This window comes from Molossus molossus, unplaced genomic scaffold (genome assembly GCF_014108415.1).
Source record: "Molossus molossus isolate mMolMol1 unplaced genomic scaffold, mMolMol1.p scaffold_m16_p_17, whole genome shotgun sequence".
Classification (NCBI taxonomy): domain Eukaryota; kingdom Metazoa; phylum Chordata; class Mammalia; order Chiroptera; family Molossidae; genus Molossus; species Molossus molossus.
The window spans coordinates 27,469,796-27,484,660 of NW_023425352.1; the positions used below are offsets into that span (position 1 = coordinate 27,469,796).

The 14,865-nt window shown below is 37.8% G+C and overlaps 1 protein-coding gene across 1 annotated transcript in view; it reads right to left on the reverse strand.

Moving 5' to 3' along the window:
• The window catches only part of CC2D2B (coiled-coil and C2 domain containing 2B), a 108,480-nt gene that overhangs the window by 31,041 nt on the left and 62,574 nt on the right, over positions 1 to 14,865 (reverse strand). The window contains exons 19-24 of the mRNA XM_036265495.1: positions 7,208 to 7,300; positions 6,428 to 6,519; positions 5,121 to 5,291; positions 3,839 to 3,934; position 3,666; positions 2,649 to 2,758 (exon numbers count right to left, since the gene is read on the reverse strand). Of these exons, the coding sequence (XP_036121388.1) occupies positions 2,649 to 2,758; position 3,666; positions 3,839 to 3,934; positions 5,121 to 5,291; positions 6,428 to 6,519; positions 7,208 to 7,300 (563 nt within the window). The remainder of the gene's footprint in view (positions 1 to 2,648; positions 2,759 to 3,665; positions 3,667 to 3,838; positions 3,935 to 5,120; positions 5,292 to 6,427; positions 6,520 to 7,207; positions 7,301 to 14,865) is intronic.

A 14,865-nucleotide genomic window follows, 5' to 3' on the forward strand; every position in this document is an offset into this window, starting at 1 on the left:
TTTCATGTTGCAATGTCTAAGACAAGACAGGGGAGGCAATGTATGTTTCCTACACTATGCTAATAGGAGAGATGATAACTGTCATCCTCAAGACATGTTTGAGTGTGTCAACTTATTATATCCTACAAACCACTCAAGTCCCACATTATCTTTCATTTTGTATTCTACTCAAACTTTCCTCAAATTTCACAATTTCTACTCTGAAGTAGAGTTTACAAAGCTAATTACTATTTATTTATTATTACTATCCACTCCATTTGTACGTAGTATTTTTGTTTCCTTTTAAGATTTATTTTTTTATCCTCACCCGAGGACATTTTTCCCTCTTTTGTTCAGATAGAGTGGGAGGGAGAGAGAGGAAGAGAGAGAGAGAAACATCGACGTGAAAGGAACACATCAAGTGGCTGCTACCCAAAGAACCCAACCAGGGCCGGGGACAAACTGCAACCAAGGTGCATGCCTTTAGCGGAAAGCGGAAACCGAACCCGGGTCTCTCTGGACCGCAGGCCAACGCTTTAACCGCTGAGCCAAACCGGCCAGGACCATTTGTACGAAGTTTTTATTCATTAAAATGTCAGGTGGAGAACCAAGTAGAGCTCTTATATCTGAGGCAAGGAAAAGTGGTAGCTGAATGGTTTTGCCTTAGCTGAACCCTCTGATCTACCTGATTGTATTCTAAATGTGTTCGTGGCTTATTTCACTATAATTTCAAGAATGCAAATACTCTACAGCATTCTTCTCTTTAGTTCAGCTATAAATTTATTTATCTTATTGACTATTTTATGTTATCCTAAGTCTATTTATTTAATACAGTATATTTCTTTTTTTCATTATTATTTTTTTATCCTCATCTGAGGACAGTTTTTTTGCATTTATCTTCAGATAGAGCAGGAGGGAGAGAGGAAGAGAGAGAGAAACATCGATGTGAAAGGGACACATCGAGTGGATGCCATCTGCACTATCCAACCAGGGCCGGGGACAAACTGCAACCCAGGTATGTGCCCTTAGTGGGAACTGAACCCAGGGCTCTCCGGTCCGCAGGCCAATGCTCTAACCACCGAGCCAAACCATCCAGGGCTATTTCTTCTTTTTTTAAAAAATATGTTTTTATTGATTTTTTAGAGAGAGCTAGAAACATCAATAAGAGAGAAACATCATCAATCAGCTGCCCCTGCATGCCCCCTACTGGGGATCTAATCCAAAATGGGGCATGTGCCCTGACCAGGAATCGAACTGGGACCTTTCAGTCCATGGAATGATGCTCAATCCACTGAGCCATACTAGCTGGGCCAGTATATTTCTTCTAACTCTAATATCTAAATTAATATACCAAATATTTCCACACATGTAACTATATTTTATACCTTTACAACTTTTTTTTTTTTTTTTTTATCCTCACCCGAGGATATTTTTCCATTTTTTGTACAGATAGAGTGGGAGGGAGAGAGAGAAATATCGACGTGAAGGGACACATCGAGTGGCTGCCACCCGCACGACCAACCAGGGCCGGGGACAAACTGCAACCGAAGTACGTGCCCTTAGCGGGAACCGAACCCGGGTCTCTCCGGACCGCAGACCGACGCTCTAACCGCTGAGCCAAACCGGCCAGGGCTACCTTTACAACTTTTTAAGTCAAATATACTTTTATATACTAATTACTTAATATTATACAATAAAATAATTGATTTCCCTTTCAATCAATACCCCTCTTCACATACAAGAGTGAAAAAAGGTCAGGTAAGCAGATATCAGAGAACAAGGCAAAAACAAGAAGTACCGGGTCCAATCAGGCAACCAAATAACCAGGTTATTTATTTAGGAAATCTGGCCCAAAATTCTGAAAATACCACTGAGCCTGTGTTGAATCTGGAAGAATAGAGTTGATTTCTGCTAATAGCAGAAGTAGCCGTAGCATCTCAGCTGGCAAAATTTCAAGGTATATTAGTCTACCTGGTGTTTTTCTCCCTTCTGAAATAATGTCATCAGTAGGATCATTCTCTTGTAAATTCTGGTTTGGGTCCAGAGGTTTTCGCTTTTAGGTATTGGCTCAGAGGTGGGTCCAGAGGTTTTCGCTTTTAGGTAATGGCTCAGAGGGGCCTTCAAAGGTATTGTTAATATCTACTTTTTTTTTTAAATCCTCACCTGAGGATATTTTTTTCCCATTTATCTTCAGATAGAGTAGGAGGGAGGGAGGGAGGGAGACAGAGAGAGAGAGAGACAGAGAGAGAGAGACAGAGAGAGAGAGAGATGCAAGAGAGACACATCGATTGCTTGCCTCCTGAATGACCCAGACGAGGGCCAGGGACCAAAATGCAACCAAGGTATGTGCCCTTAATCGGAATCGAACTCACAACTCTTTAGTCCAAGGGCCAACAATCTAACCGCTGAGCCAAACCGGCCAGAGCAGTAATACAGTATCTACTTTTTAAGATAGAAGGAAGATATACAAGTATTCATTTTATCATTTTTCCTCAGAACTTACATTTATATATACATAATAAATATTAATATCTATGTATGAAATATTTCACAATTTAAAAGCTTAAAAAGCAAAGCCTATCTCTACCATTATTTTAAATAAATAGCTCAAAAATAATTTTGTTATTGTTCTTTTTTTAGGAGCTAAAGAAAAATGGACTCCAACTTACAGAAAATCTATTTTAATTTCCTCATTCCAGCATGGATAAGATCCACTTGCAGTACTGGTTTGGTAGGTAGTGTGTTGAAAGGAAACTTCCACAAAAGGATGTACAGTATCCTGAAACACATAATAAACACTGACTAGGTTTTTGTAATATTTTATATATTTGATAAAAGATAGAAAGCTAGGAAATTACTTGGTTATTGGTTGACAACTGGATGGCTTACTTTTTCTAGTATTTAAAACAACCATTATTCACTCATCCTTTTAATAACCATTTATTGATCCTATTTAATATTAAGTACTTTTCTAGAATACGAAGATAAATGAAACTTTGCTTTATGGATTTTGTAGTTTATTAGGGGAAAATAAACAAGTAAATAAATAATTGCAATAAAATGTGAAATAAAATAAAAATATATTCCATGTATAGTAGTTACTCAGGAAAGGGAAGGATTAATTTTCTGGGGGTGAGGACAAGAAGAGCCTCACAGAGAAAACTGCTTGAGCTTGAACTTAGAAACTTTAGGCATAATGTGGTCAATAATACTGAGCTGTGCCCTGGCCGGTTTGGCTCAGCGGTTAGAGCATCGGCCTGCGGTCCACAGAGACCTGGGTTCGGTTCCCGCTAAGGGCACGTACCTCCATTGCAGTTTGTCCCCAGCCCTGGTTGGGTCGTGTGGGTGGCAGCCACTCGATGTGTCCCTTTCACGTTGATGTCTCTCTCTCTCTCTCTCTCTCTCTCTCTCTCTCTCTCTTCCTCTCTCCCCCTCCGACTCTATCTGAACAAAAAATGGAAAAATGTCCTCAGGTGAGGATAAAAAAACAGTAATAATAATACCGAGCTGTGCGGAGGCCTCTGCAGGCAAAGGAAAGGAATGTACATAGGCTTTCTAGAACGAGCAGTAGTATATGATACCGCCGTTGGGTGGAAAGAGATGTAATGCAGCTGACAGTGGGTAAAGGCCTGATCATTATAGCTTTATACGGACATTCCAAGGAGCTTGTACCTTATTCTACAGACCCTGAGAGAGGGGGAGCAGGGAATGAAATGGTTAGAATTACATTTTATAAAGAGCACCTTCATTGTGTAACAGAAAGTAAACTGGAAGTTCAATAGATTAGAGATGGAGAGACCAGTTGCAATTCAGGGCAAACAATTGAAACTGCATTTTATAAAAGTGCAAAATACTTAACTCATTTAAGATCTCTTCTGAGGCTACTGATTTGCTCGTTTCTTTATGTCTGAAGCGACATATGGATGACATCAAAGAAGTAGGCATAGCCAAGGCTCTTCAGGAAAAACAAAAGAGAGATACACACTTTAGTGTTAATATTAGTTTTGGTGGGAGTAGCAGATTTTTGCCTATGCTTCTGGACATATACAACCAGTTACCCTGGATTTCACAGAGTTTGCTTTGGATATTCATATCATAGGTGGTTAAACATTTGATAACAACTGTCCGGAAAGAGTGGCTCCTAAATGCTGAAATACGGATTGGATCTAGTCTATGATAAAGTTTTCCTCAGCAAAAAGAGAAAAATAAGGCAGATGATACTTTGAGATGATATCCTTCCTATTTTTGGTTTTGCAACATTTATAGAAGATGGTGGTGATTTTATGACATCATTCTACAAGCAGCCTTTCAAACATGCATTTGATTTGAGAATATAAATTCTATTAAATAAATAAGGTTGGATATAAAAATAGGCAAAACATTAAAAATTTTAAACTGTAGATTAGTAGCTTGTAAGCAAAATACTTGTTTTTCATATGCAGAATTCATAGGATGTGGTAAACATAAGTAAGTAGAGCACATATATATTAAACATTGATAGAGAGGAAAATATTCCTGAGGTGCCTGGGTACTAAATAGCCATATATGACCCATACATGAGACTAAATAGATAAGAGACACTCAGTATTCAGGATTCACTAAATATACGTATTTAATAGTCACGATGCCTTACTTTGGTATCACTCAATTGTGATACGCATTCTGGCCCCACAGATCCTCTGCACAAGAAACATACACGAAACCCCTGAGTGCCTGCAGAAGAGACTGGTAAGATCTGACTTTGCAGAAGTTGTCAAAAATGACAAGTCTAAAATAGAATCTACTCCCTCCAGTGTTTTTATTCCAATACTAAGAGGGGCCAGTGGCAGAGAATAGTGCAGTTGGTAACAGTGGCTTCACAAATTTTCACAATAGGGAACAGGGACAAAGGGCATTTATTTGATATGGTACCCAAAAATATACATGTTAAAAGTTACTTTGGGCATCTCAAACTTCTGAAAACTCTTAATACACAGCAATGACAGAAAATCTGTCTATTCAACTGAAAATTTAAACTTTCATTCGGTTTCTGTATATAGAGCATTAATAAAGTGCAAAAGATTTACAAATTGGACAGTATGAAAATTTACACTTAAGACAAATTTTTTTGTAACTCTAAAAATTGGTGCATATTGCCTTACCTAGTAGCTATGGTTTTCCTGCTAGGAATATTATAAGCCCTCAGGACTCTGACAAGAATCTTAATATCTCCATCACAGATAGTCTGTGCTGCCACTTTTCTCCTTTCTTTCCTCTGAGGCTTTAACTTTCGTCGTCGTTCAACAAGCTTACAAACTGTATGTGTCAACTGGCTGAAGAGTGAAAGTGATCAGCCACATAAACACAAGATAACTTAGTTGTAAAATATATCAAATTCTTAAATTAATTATTATAAATAAGGCCATTATTTTGAGCCATATTCTCTCCATTGTGGAGAGGAGACGGTTGTAATCAGCCCTGGCCGGTTTGGCTCAGCGGTTGGAGCATCGGCCTGCGGACCAGAGAGTCCCAGGTTCGGTTACTGCTAGGGACACATACCAAAATAAATAAATAAACCAAAGGAAGGAATCTGTCTCTGAGCATAGAAGAGATGTCATATTCACTCTTATGTTAAAAGGGAATGTGATTGCTTCATGCTCTTTGGGTACCTGGTCCAAGTGGAGACAAGGGCATGAAACGTGATATTCTTTCAGAGTATGTATATTATTTTGAGAATCATTCTCTTAAAAGTGGTTAGAAACTTAACTTTTCTACTTGAATCTGAAATAGGAGTTAGTTACACATGCTGCCTACTCTGGTAATATAAATTCAAGAAATTATAGCTTTATGGTCACACCCATTTCCCCTCAAAGACTGAAAATAAAACACAATAGATTTCAGCATCCTAAACGAATTAATACCTTATTGGTAATGCCTCAACCTGCAAGTGGCCCCAGTGTGGTTTCCCAGAAGCATCCCTTCTCCTGTTGCTACCCCTAAGTTTCACAGATGGGACAATATAAGAATTGAGTTACTCTACCCAAATGCTCCCCCTGTGGATCACGGTGCCCTCACAGGGCTGAGGATTCAGTTTTGAAAGGGGTGGATTACAGGCTTAATGTGTGGTGCTACCAGCAATGACTTTTCCACTAGCAGTCTTAGGATAGGAAAATCTTAGGGCAAAGCTAGTTTGAGACAAAAGTATCTCTTTTCTTTCTTGCCCTATAAACCATCAATAAAGAGAGCATTAAAAACTAAAATACGATACAACTGAAAATGCATATCAATATATCAAAAATGCAATATTAAAATGATCAATATATTTTAAGTCACCATATTTCATTTCACGTTTTGTAACTGTACATTTTGACATGTAATTTAATTAATATAAATACAGAAAAGTTAGAGGGTTTTGAAAGTATTAGCTTAAAGCTTTATATTTCATACTTGATAATAATTTAAGTATTACCTGGCAGATACAATTTCTTCGTAATCAACCACAATGTCTGATAAGTTAAATTTGCTAACTTTGACAATTCTTTTCATTATTAACTTTCTCATCTACAAAAAAAAATTAGAATTTAAGAAATGCATAGTTTATACTTTAAAATCAACTATTACAATGCTATTGGTGCCACTATTTTTTCACCCCTAATTTTTGCAAGCAATGAATGGAAAGCAGGATTAGATAAGTGAAAATATGGTCCTGTTTGCTTCCATTATTAAAATCATTCCTAACTCTCACATTAATGTCACACCAAAGTAGTTCTTTTCTTTCTATGTTTTTGTTCTTCCATATCCCTTTCATGTCATCTTAAATTCTGTTCTTTTCTCTTTTTACACCTATCCTATCCCAACTTTAAGCTCCTTCATTCCTTCATCCCCTGAACTTGTGTGGTCTACTACATTACTAGAAAAAGTAAGGATTCTGGCGTATTTCTCAAAGTGAACTTTTAGGGTCAAAAAGAGTGGGAAGTTGTTAATGTTCATGTTTAAGCAGTAAAAGTTGGGATGTACACTAAGAATTAGTTTGCCGTCTGTTGAAGTAACCTCTGCATCAACAATGTAGATCAACAGTGTACGTTACAGTTGGTAAGTAGCTAACTCTGAAAAGGAAGTAACCGAACACAAAACGGTTTCCTCAGTGATCAGAAAGAGGTGATGAGTAAGCGGATTTGTACTATACCATTCAGCAGACCAGTTTCACAAGAGTAAATGCAAGCATATTGATATAGTATATTGTTGTTACCTTTTCCCGAAAACTGGCAGAACTAATCCTTTGTGCAGTAATAGAATTCACGTCTGAAAAGGACATATCCTTCTCTACCTGACTTTCACATTCCTAAAGAGAGAATGAAGTTATTTTCACTTCTTGAATGTAACAGTTCAGATATGACATGCTGCAATAAAATACTATTTATTTCAGTTCATGTGTAGGAGACATTGGCAGCATTTTGGCATTGACAGAAGTAAACATATCTTTCAGATTCTCCCATTGAGAATTAGCTAAAAACAGTCTACATTTTGTCTGCCTCTAGGATGAGGTCCCTTCATCATTTAAAATAGAATAGTGATTGAGAAAAACTTGCAACTGAGAAAATGTGAAGATGACTGATAAATACACTTCATGTGCCACATTTTCCTGGCAATCACTAAAAACAAAACAGATGGACAATAGTATAATGGTCAAGACTGCAGTGGTTCTCAACCTTCCTAATGCTGCGACCCTTTAATACAGTTCTTCATGTTGTGGTGACCCCCAACCATAAAATTATTTTTGTTGCTACTTCATAACTGTAATTTTGCTATTGTTATGTCTTAGGTGACCCCTGTGAAAAGGTCGTTCGATCCCCAAAAGGGTCATGACCCACAAGTTGAGAACCGCTGGTCAAGAGAGTAGGCTTTAGAGGCACACAGTCCTGGGTTCAGTAACTGTGTGGTTTGGGAGAAAGTTGATTAACTGCTCCGGACTTCAGTTTCCTCAATAATAATAATAATAATAATAATAATACCACCTATGTCACAGGATTGTGAGACTTAATTGAAACAATACCTGTAAAGTGCATGGCACATACATAGTAAGTAGTCAATATGTGTTGACTATAATCAGTAACTTTAATTTTACATCCAGCAGTTGGTATAAGATTACTTGTCAGGATGCTTCATCAACATAACTTAAAACAAATTTGTATCTGTTATATTACATTGTGGGATACATCCCTAATTCACATGGAAGTCATTTTACATTATAAGTGTCTTTAAAGACTACACAAAAATAATGAAGTAGATATTTTAGAACTTTCAGCCATGTTACAATGAACACTATTACTAGAAAGCAATTTATTTTGTTCTTCTAATTATCCACAAGAAATCTTGAAATTAATAATGTTGGCAAGTAATGAATTTCATTTAATAGTATATTATATTAATATTTCATATTACCTTATTTTTAAAGTATTAATTTATACAAGTCATTAAATATTAGTTTTTTGTAATGTGTATTGCAAATCTCTTTTCCTAATCTGTGGTGTTTTAATTTTAATATTTTAAAATTATTTACCTTCTTTATAATTTATACATTTTTAAATTTAATTTATTAGGGTAACATTGGTTAATAAGATTATATTGGTTTTAAGTGTACATTTCTATGAGATATGATCTGTATATTTCATTGTATGCCCACCACCCAGAGTCAAATCACCTTCCATCACCATATATTTGGCCTCCTTTATCCTTTAGTACCCCCGTCCCCTTTCCTCTGGTAGTCATCATACTGTTGTCTGTGTATAAGAGTTTCAGTTTTTTACTTCTTCATTCCCAACTTGGGTGTCTTTTATTTATTTCTTTGACCTGATTGCTCTGGCTAGGACTCCCAGTACTATGTTGAATAAGAGTGGTGAGGTGGGCATTTCTTGTCTTGTTCCTGATCTCAGAAGAAAAGCTTTCAGTTTTCACCACTGAGTATGATATTAGCTGAGGGTTTGCCATATATGACCTTTACTATGTTGAGGTACTTTCCTTCTATACATCTTTTACTGAGTGTTTTAATCATAAATGGATGTTGTGTCTTATCAAATGCTTTTTCTGCATCTATTGATATGAGCGTATGATTTTTATCCTTTATTTGATTAATATGGTGTCTTACATTGATAGATTTGCTTATGTTGAATCATCCTTCTGCCTCTGGAATAAACCCCACTTGATCATGATGTATTATATATTTAATGTATTGTTTTATTCAGTTTACTAGATTTTTGCATTTTTATTCATCAGAGATATTGGTATGTAGTTTTCTTTTTTTGTACAGATAGAGTGGGAGGAAGAGAGAGGAAGGGAGAGAGAGACAGAAACATCGATGTGAAGGGACACATCGAGTGGCTGCCACCCGCACGACCAACCAGGGCCGGGGACAAACTGCAACCGAAGTACATGCCCTTAGCGGGAACCGAACCCGGGTCTCTCCGGACCGCAGGCCGACGCTCTAACCGCTGAGCCAAACCGGCCAGGGCTAGTTTTCTTTTTTTGTGTTATCCTTGCCAGGTTTTGGTATCAGGGTTATGTTGGTTTCATAACATGTGTTAGGAAGTATTGCCTCCTTAGTTTTTTGGAAGAGTTTTAGAAGGATGGGCATCAAATCTTCTTTGAATGTTTGGTAGAATTCACTAATGAATCTATCTGGTCCTGGACTTGTATATTTGGGGAGGTATTTGATTGTTGTTTGAATTTCCTCATGGTTGATCAGTCTATTTAGATGTTTCGACTCTTCATGATTCAGTCTAGGAAGGTTATATATTTCTAGGAACTTATCCATTTCTTCTAGGTTATTGAATTTGGTGGCATAGTCTTTCATAGTATTCCAGAATGATCTTTTGTATTTCTGTGATGTCTGTGGTAATTTCTCTTTCATTTCTGATTTTGTTTATATATGTCTTGTCTCTTTTTTCCCTTAGTGAGTCTAGTCAGGGGTTTGTCAATTTTACTTATCTTTTCAAAGAAACAGCTGTTTGTTGTATTATTTTTTGTATAGTCTTTTTGTTCTCTGTATCATTCAAGTCTGCTCTAATTTTTATTGAGAGGGAGAGAGAGGCGAGAGAGAGAGAGAGAGAGAGAGAGAGAGAGAGCGCCTGATTTGTAGTTCCACTTATTTAGGCATTCATTGGTTGATCCTTATATGTGTCCTGACCAGGGATTGAACCCACAACCTTGGCATATTGGGACTACACTCTACCCAACTTAACTACATGGCCAGGGCCAAGTCTGCTCTAATTTTTATCATTTCCTTTCTTCTGCTGACTTTGGGATGCTTTTGTTCGTTTACTAGTTCTTTAAGATATAATATTTGCTTTGCTTGGGATTTCTCTGGTTTCTTGAGATAGGCCTGTAATGATATAAATTTCCCTCTTGTTTCTCTTTCACTGCATTCTAGAAGTTTTGCTATCTTGTATTTGCTATGTCATTCTCTTTTATTTCTTTTTTTTTTTTTCTTTTTATCCTCACCCGAGGACATTTTTCCAATTTTTGTACAGATAGAGTGAGAGGGAGAGAGAGAGAGAGAAACATCGACGTGAAAGGGACACATCGAGTGGCTGCCACCCACACGACCAACCAGGGCCGGGGACAAACTGCAACCGAAGTACGTGCCCTTAGCGGGAACCGAACCCAGGTCTCTTCGGACCGCAGGCCGACGCTCTAACCGCTGAGCCAAACCGGCCAGGGCTCTCTTTTATTTCTATATATCTTTTTATCTCACCTTTTATTTCCTCTTTGACCCAGTCAATTTTCAGTAGTATGTTGTTAAATCTCCACATATTTGGGGGTGTTTTACTTCCTTTTTTGCAGTTGATTTCTAATTTCAAAGCATTGTGGTCAGAGAATATGCCTGGTATGATTTAAACCTTCTTAAGTTTGTTGATGCTAGTTTTGTGTCCCAACATATAGTCTACCCTTGAGAATGTTCCATGTGGACATTCTGGAGAAGAATGTATAATCTGATGTTCTGGGATGATAGGCTCTGTAAATATCAATTATGTCCATTTGACCTAATGTGTCATTTAAGCCCTATATTTCTTTATTGATTTTATGTTTGGACGAACATCTAGAGCTATCAATGGAGTATTTAGGTCCCCTACTATGATTGTGTATTGTTTGTTTGTTTGTTTTTTATTTTTGTTCACATAGAGCGGAAGGGAGAGAGAGGAAGAGAGAGAGAGAGAAACATCGACGTGAAAGGGACACATCAAGTGGCTGCCTCCCACATGACCCAACCAGGGCCCGGGGACAAACTGCAACCGAGGTACGTGCCCTCAGTGGGAACTGAACCCGGTTCTCTCCGGACCGCAGGCTGACACTCTAAACGCTGAGCCAAACTGGCCAGGGCTGTTTCCGCTCTCTCTCTCCTTTTAATTAATTAATTTATTTTTGTTACAGATTTTTCTCCTTTTCCCCCTACTGATTCCCCCCTGCCGCCCTGCCCTGTCCCCAGCTTTGTTGTCCATGTCCACTGTTCATGCATACATGCATGTAAGTTCGGTGGTTTCTCTCTCCCCCACCACCCTCTCTCCTGGGGATTGTCAGTCTTTACCCCACTTCCACGTCTCTGGGACTACCCCATTCCTCAGACTGTTTTGTTCATTATATTCCACAAATAAGTGAGATCATATGATACTTGTCTTTCTCTGTTTGGCTTGTTTCACTTAGGATGATACTTTCCAGGTCCCTCCATGCCATCTCAAAGGATAAGGGATCTTTCTTTCTAACAGTTGCATAGTACTCCATTGTGTATATGTACCACTGCTTTTTGATCCATTCGTCTACTGATGGACACTTGGGTTGTTACCAGATCTTAGCTATTGTAAATAGTGCTGCTAAAAACATGGGGGTACATATATTCTTTCTGATTGGTGTTTCAGGCTTCTTAGGATATATTCCTAGAAGTGGGATCACTGGATCAAATGGAAGTTCAATTTTTAATTTTTTGAGGTAACACCATATTGTTTTCCACAGTGGCTGCACCAGTCTGCATTCCCACCAGCAGTGTATTAGAGTCCCCTTTCTCCACACCCTCGCCAACACTTGTTGTTTGATGATTTGTTGATGGCAGCCATTCTGACAGGTGTGAGGTGATACCTCATTGTTGTTTTAATTTGCATCTCTCTGATGATTAGTGATGTTGAGCATTTCTTCATATGTCTCTTAGCCATTTGTATGTCCTGTTTGGAGAGGTGTCTATTTAGTTCCTCAGCCCATTTTTTAATTGGGTTCTTTGTCTTCCTTTTGTGGAGTTGTATGAGCACTCTACATATATTGGAAATTAACCCCTTATCTGATATATCATTGGCAATTATGCTCTCCCATACAGTGGGTAGCCTTTCCGTTTTGATGATTGTATCTTTCACTGTGCAGAAGCTTTTGAGTGTAATGTAGTCCCATGTGTTCATTTTCTCCTTTGTTTCTATTGCCTTAGGTGGTATATCAGTGAAATTCTGCTGCGTATGATGTCTGAAATTTTGTTGCCTACAGTTTCTTCTAGGATTTTTATGAATTCATGAGTCACTTTTAAGTCTTTTATCCATTTTGAGTTTATTCTTGTGTAGGGTGTAAGTCGATGGTCTAGTTTCATTTTTTTTTTTTTTGCAGGTAGCTGTCCAATTTTCCCAACACCATTTATTAAAGAGGCTGTCCTTACTCCACTGTATGCTCTTGCCACCTTTGTCAAATATTAATTGAGCATATTGCCTTGGGTCCATTTCTGGGTTCTTTGTTCTGTTCCACTGGTCCATATGCCTGTTCTTGTGCCAGTACCAGGCTGTTTTGAATACAGTGGCTTTGTAGTATAACCTGAAATCTGGTAATGTGATCCCTACAACTTTGTTCTCCTTTTTACAGATTGCTGTGGCTATTCAAGGTCTTTTTTGGTTCCATATAAACTTTTGAAGTATTTGTTCTAATTCTGTAAAGTATGCCGTTGGTATTTTGATGGGGATGGCATTGAATCTATAGATTGTTTTGGGTAGTATGGACATTTTAATGATGTTAATTCTTCCAGTCCATGAACAGGGTATGTACTTCCACTTTTTTATATCTTCCTCTATTTCTTTTTTCAATGACCTGTAGTTTTCTGCGAATAGGTCCTTTACTTCTTTGGTTAAGTTTATTCCTAGGTATCTTAATTTTTTTGCCGCAATGGTAAATGGGATTGTTTCTTAGTTTCTCTTTCTGTGAGTTCATCATTGGTGTATAAGAATGCTATCGATTTCTTGCCCTGGCCGGTTTGGCTCAGCGGTTAGAGCGTCGGCCTGCGGTCCTGAGAGACCCGGGTTCGGTTTCCGCTAAGGGCATGTACCTCGGTTGCAGTTTGTCCCCGGCCCTGGTTGGGTCATGTGGGTGGCAACCACTCGACGTGTCCCTTTCACGTCAATGTTTCTCTCTCTCTCTCTCCCTCCCACACTCTATCTGAACAAAAAATAGAAAAAATGTCCTCGGGTGAGGATAAAAAAAAAAAAAAAAGAATGCTATCGATTTCTTGATGTTAATTTTGTATCCTGCTACTTTGCCAAATTATTTATTAAGTCTAATAGACTTTTGATGGAATCTTTAGGATTTTCTGGGTATAGTATTATGTCATCTGCGAATAATGACAGTTTCACATCCTCCTTTCCAATTTGGATCCTTTTATTTTTTCTTCCTGTCTGATTGCAGTGGCTAAGACTTCCAGTACTATGTTAAATAAGAGTGGCAAAAGTGGGCATCCTTGCCTTGTTCTTGTTCTTAAGGGAAATGCTTTTAGTTTTTGCCCATTGAGTATGATGTTGGCTGTAGGTCTTTCATATATGTCCTTCATTATGTCAAGATATGATCCCTCTATTCCCACATTGCTGAGTGTTTTTATCAGAAATGGATGCTGGATTTTGTCGAAGGCTTTTTGGCATCTATTGATATGATCGTGTGGTTTTTATTCATTTTATTTATGTGGTGTATAACGTTTATTGATTTGCAAATATTGTACCAGCCTTGCATCCCTGGGATGAATCCCACTTGGTCATGGTGAATAATTTTTTTGGTGTATTGCTAGATCCGATTTGCTAGTATTTTGTTTAGGATTTTGGCATCTATGTTCATCAGGGATATTGGCCTGTAGTTTTCTTTCTTTGTTGTGTCTTTTTCTGGTTTTGGAATTAGAATTATGCTGGCTTCATAAAACGAGTTTGGAAGTCTTCCTTCTTCTTGAATTTTTTGAAATAGTTTGAGGAGAATGGGTGTTAGTTCTTCTTTGAATGTTCAGTAAAACTCCCCCGTGAAGCCATCCAGGCCTGGGCTTCTGTTTGCTGGGGAGAGTCTTGATTACATCTTCAATTTCTTCTGTTGTTATTGGTCTGTTCAAGTTTTCTATCTCTTCCTGATCCAGTTTTGGGAGACTATGTGTTTCTAGAAATTTGTCCATTTCGCTTAGATTGTCAAATTTGTTGCCATATAATTGTTCATAGTAGTTGTTAACGATCTTTTGTATTTCTGTGGTGTCAGTTGTTACCTCTCCTCTTTCATTTCTGATTTTGTGTACTTGGGTTCTCTCTCTCTGTTTCTTGTTGAGTCTAGCTAAGGGTCCATCAATCTTATTTATCTTTTCAAAAAACCAGCTCTTTGTTTCATTGATCCTTTCAATTGTTTTTTTGGACTCTATGTCGTTTATTTCTGCTCTGATCTTTACTATTCCCTTCCTTCTACTTGCTCTGAGTTTTTCTTTTTTCTTTTTGCTCTCTAGTTCTTTAAGTTATGAGGTTAGATAGTCTATTAGAGATTTTTCTTGTTTCTTGAGGTAGGCCTGTAGTGCTATGAACTTCCCTCTCAGAACTGCTTTCGCTGCATCCCATAAATTTTGTGTTGTTTTGTGTTCATTTTCATTGGTTTCCA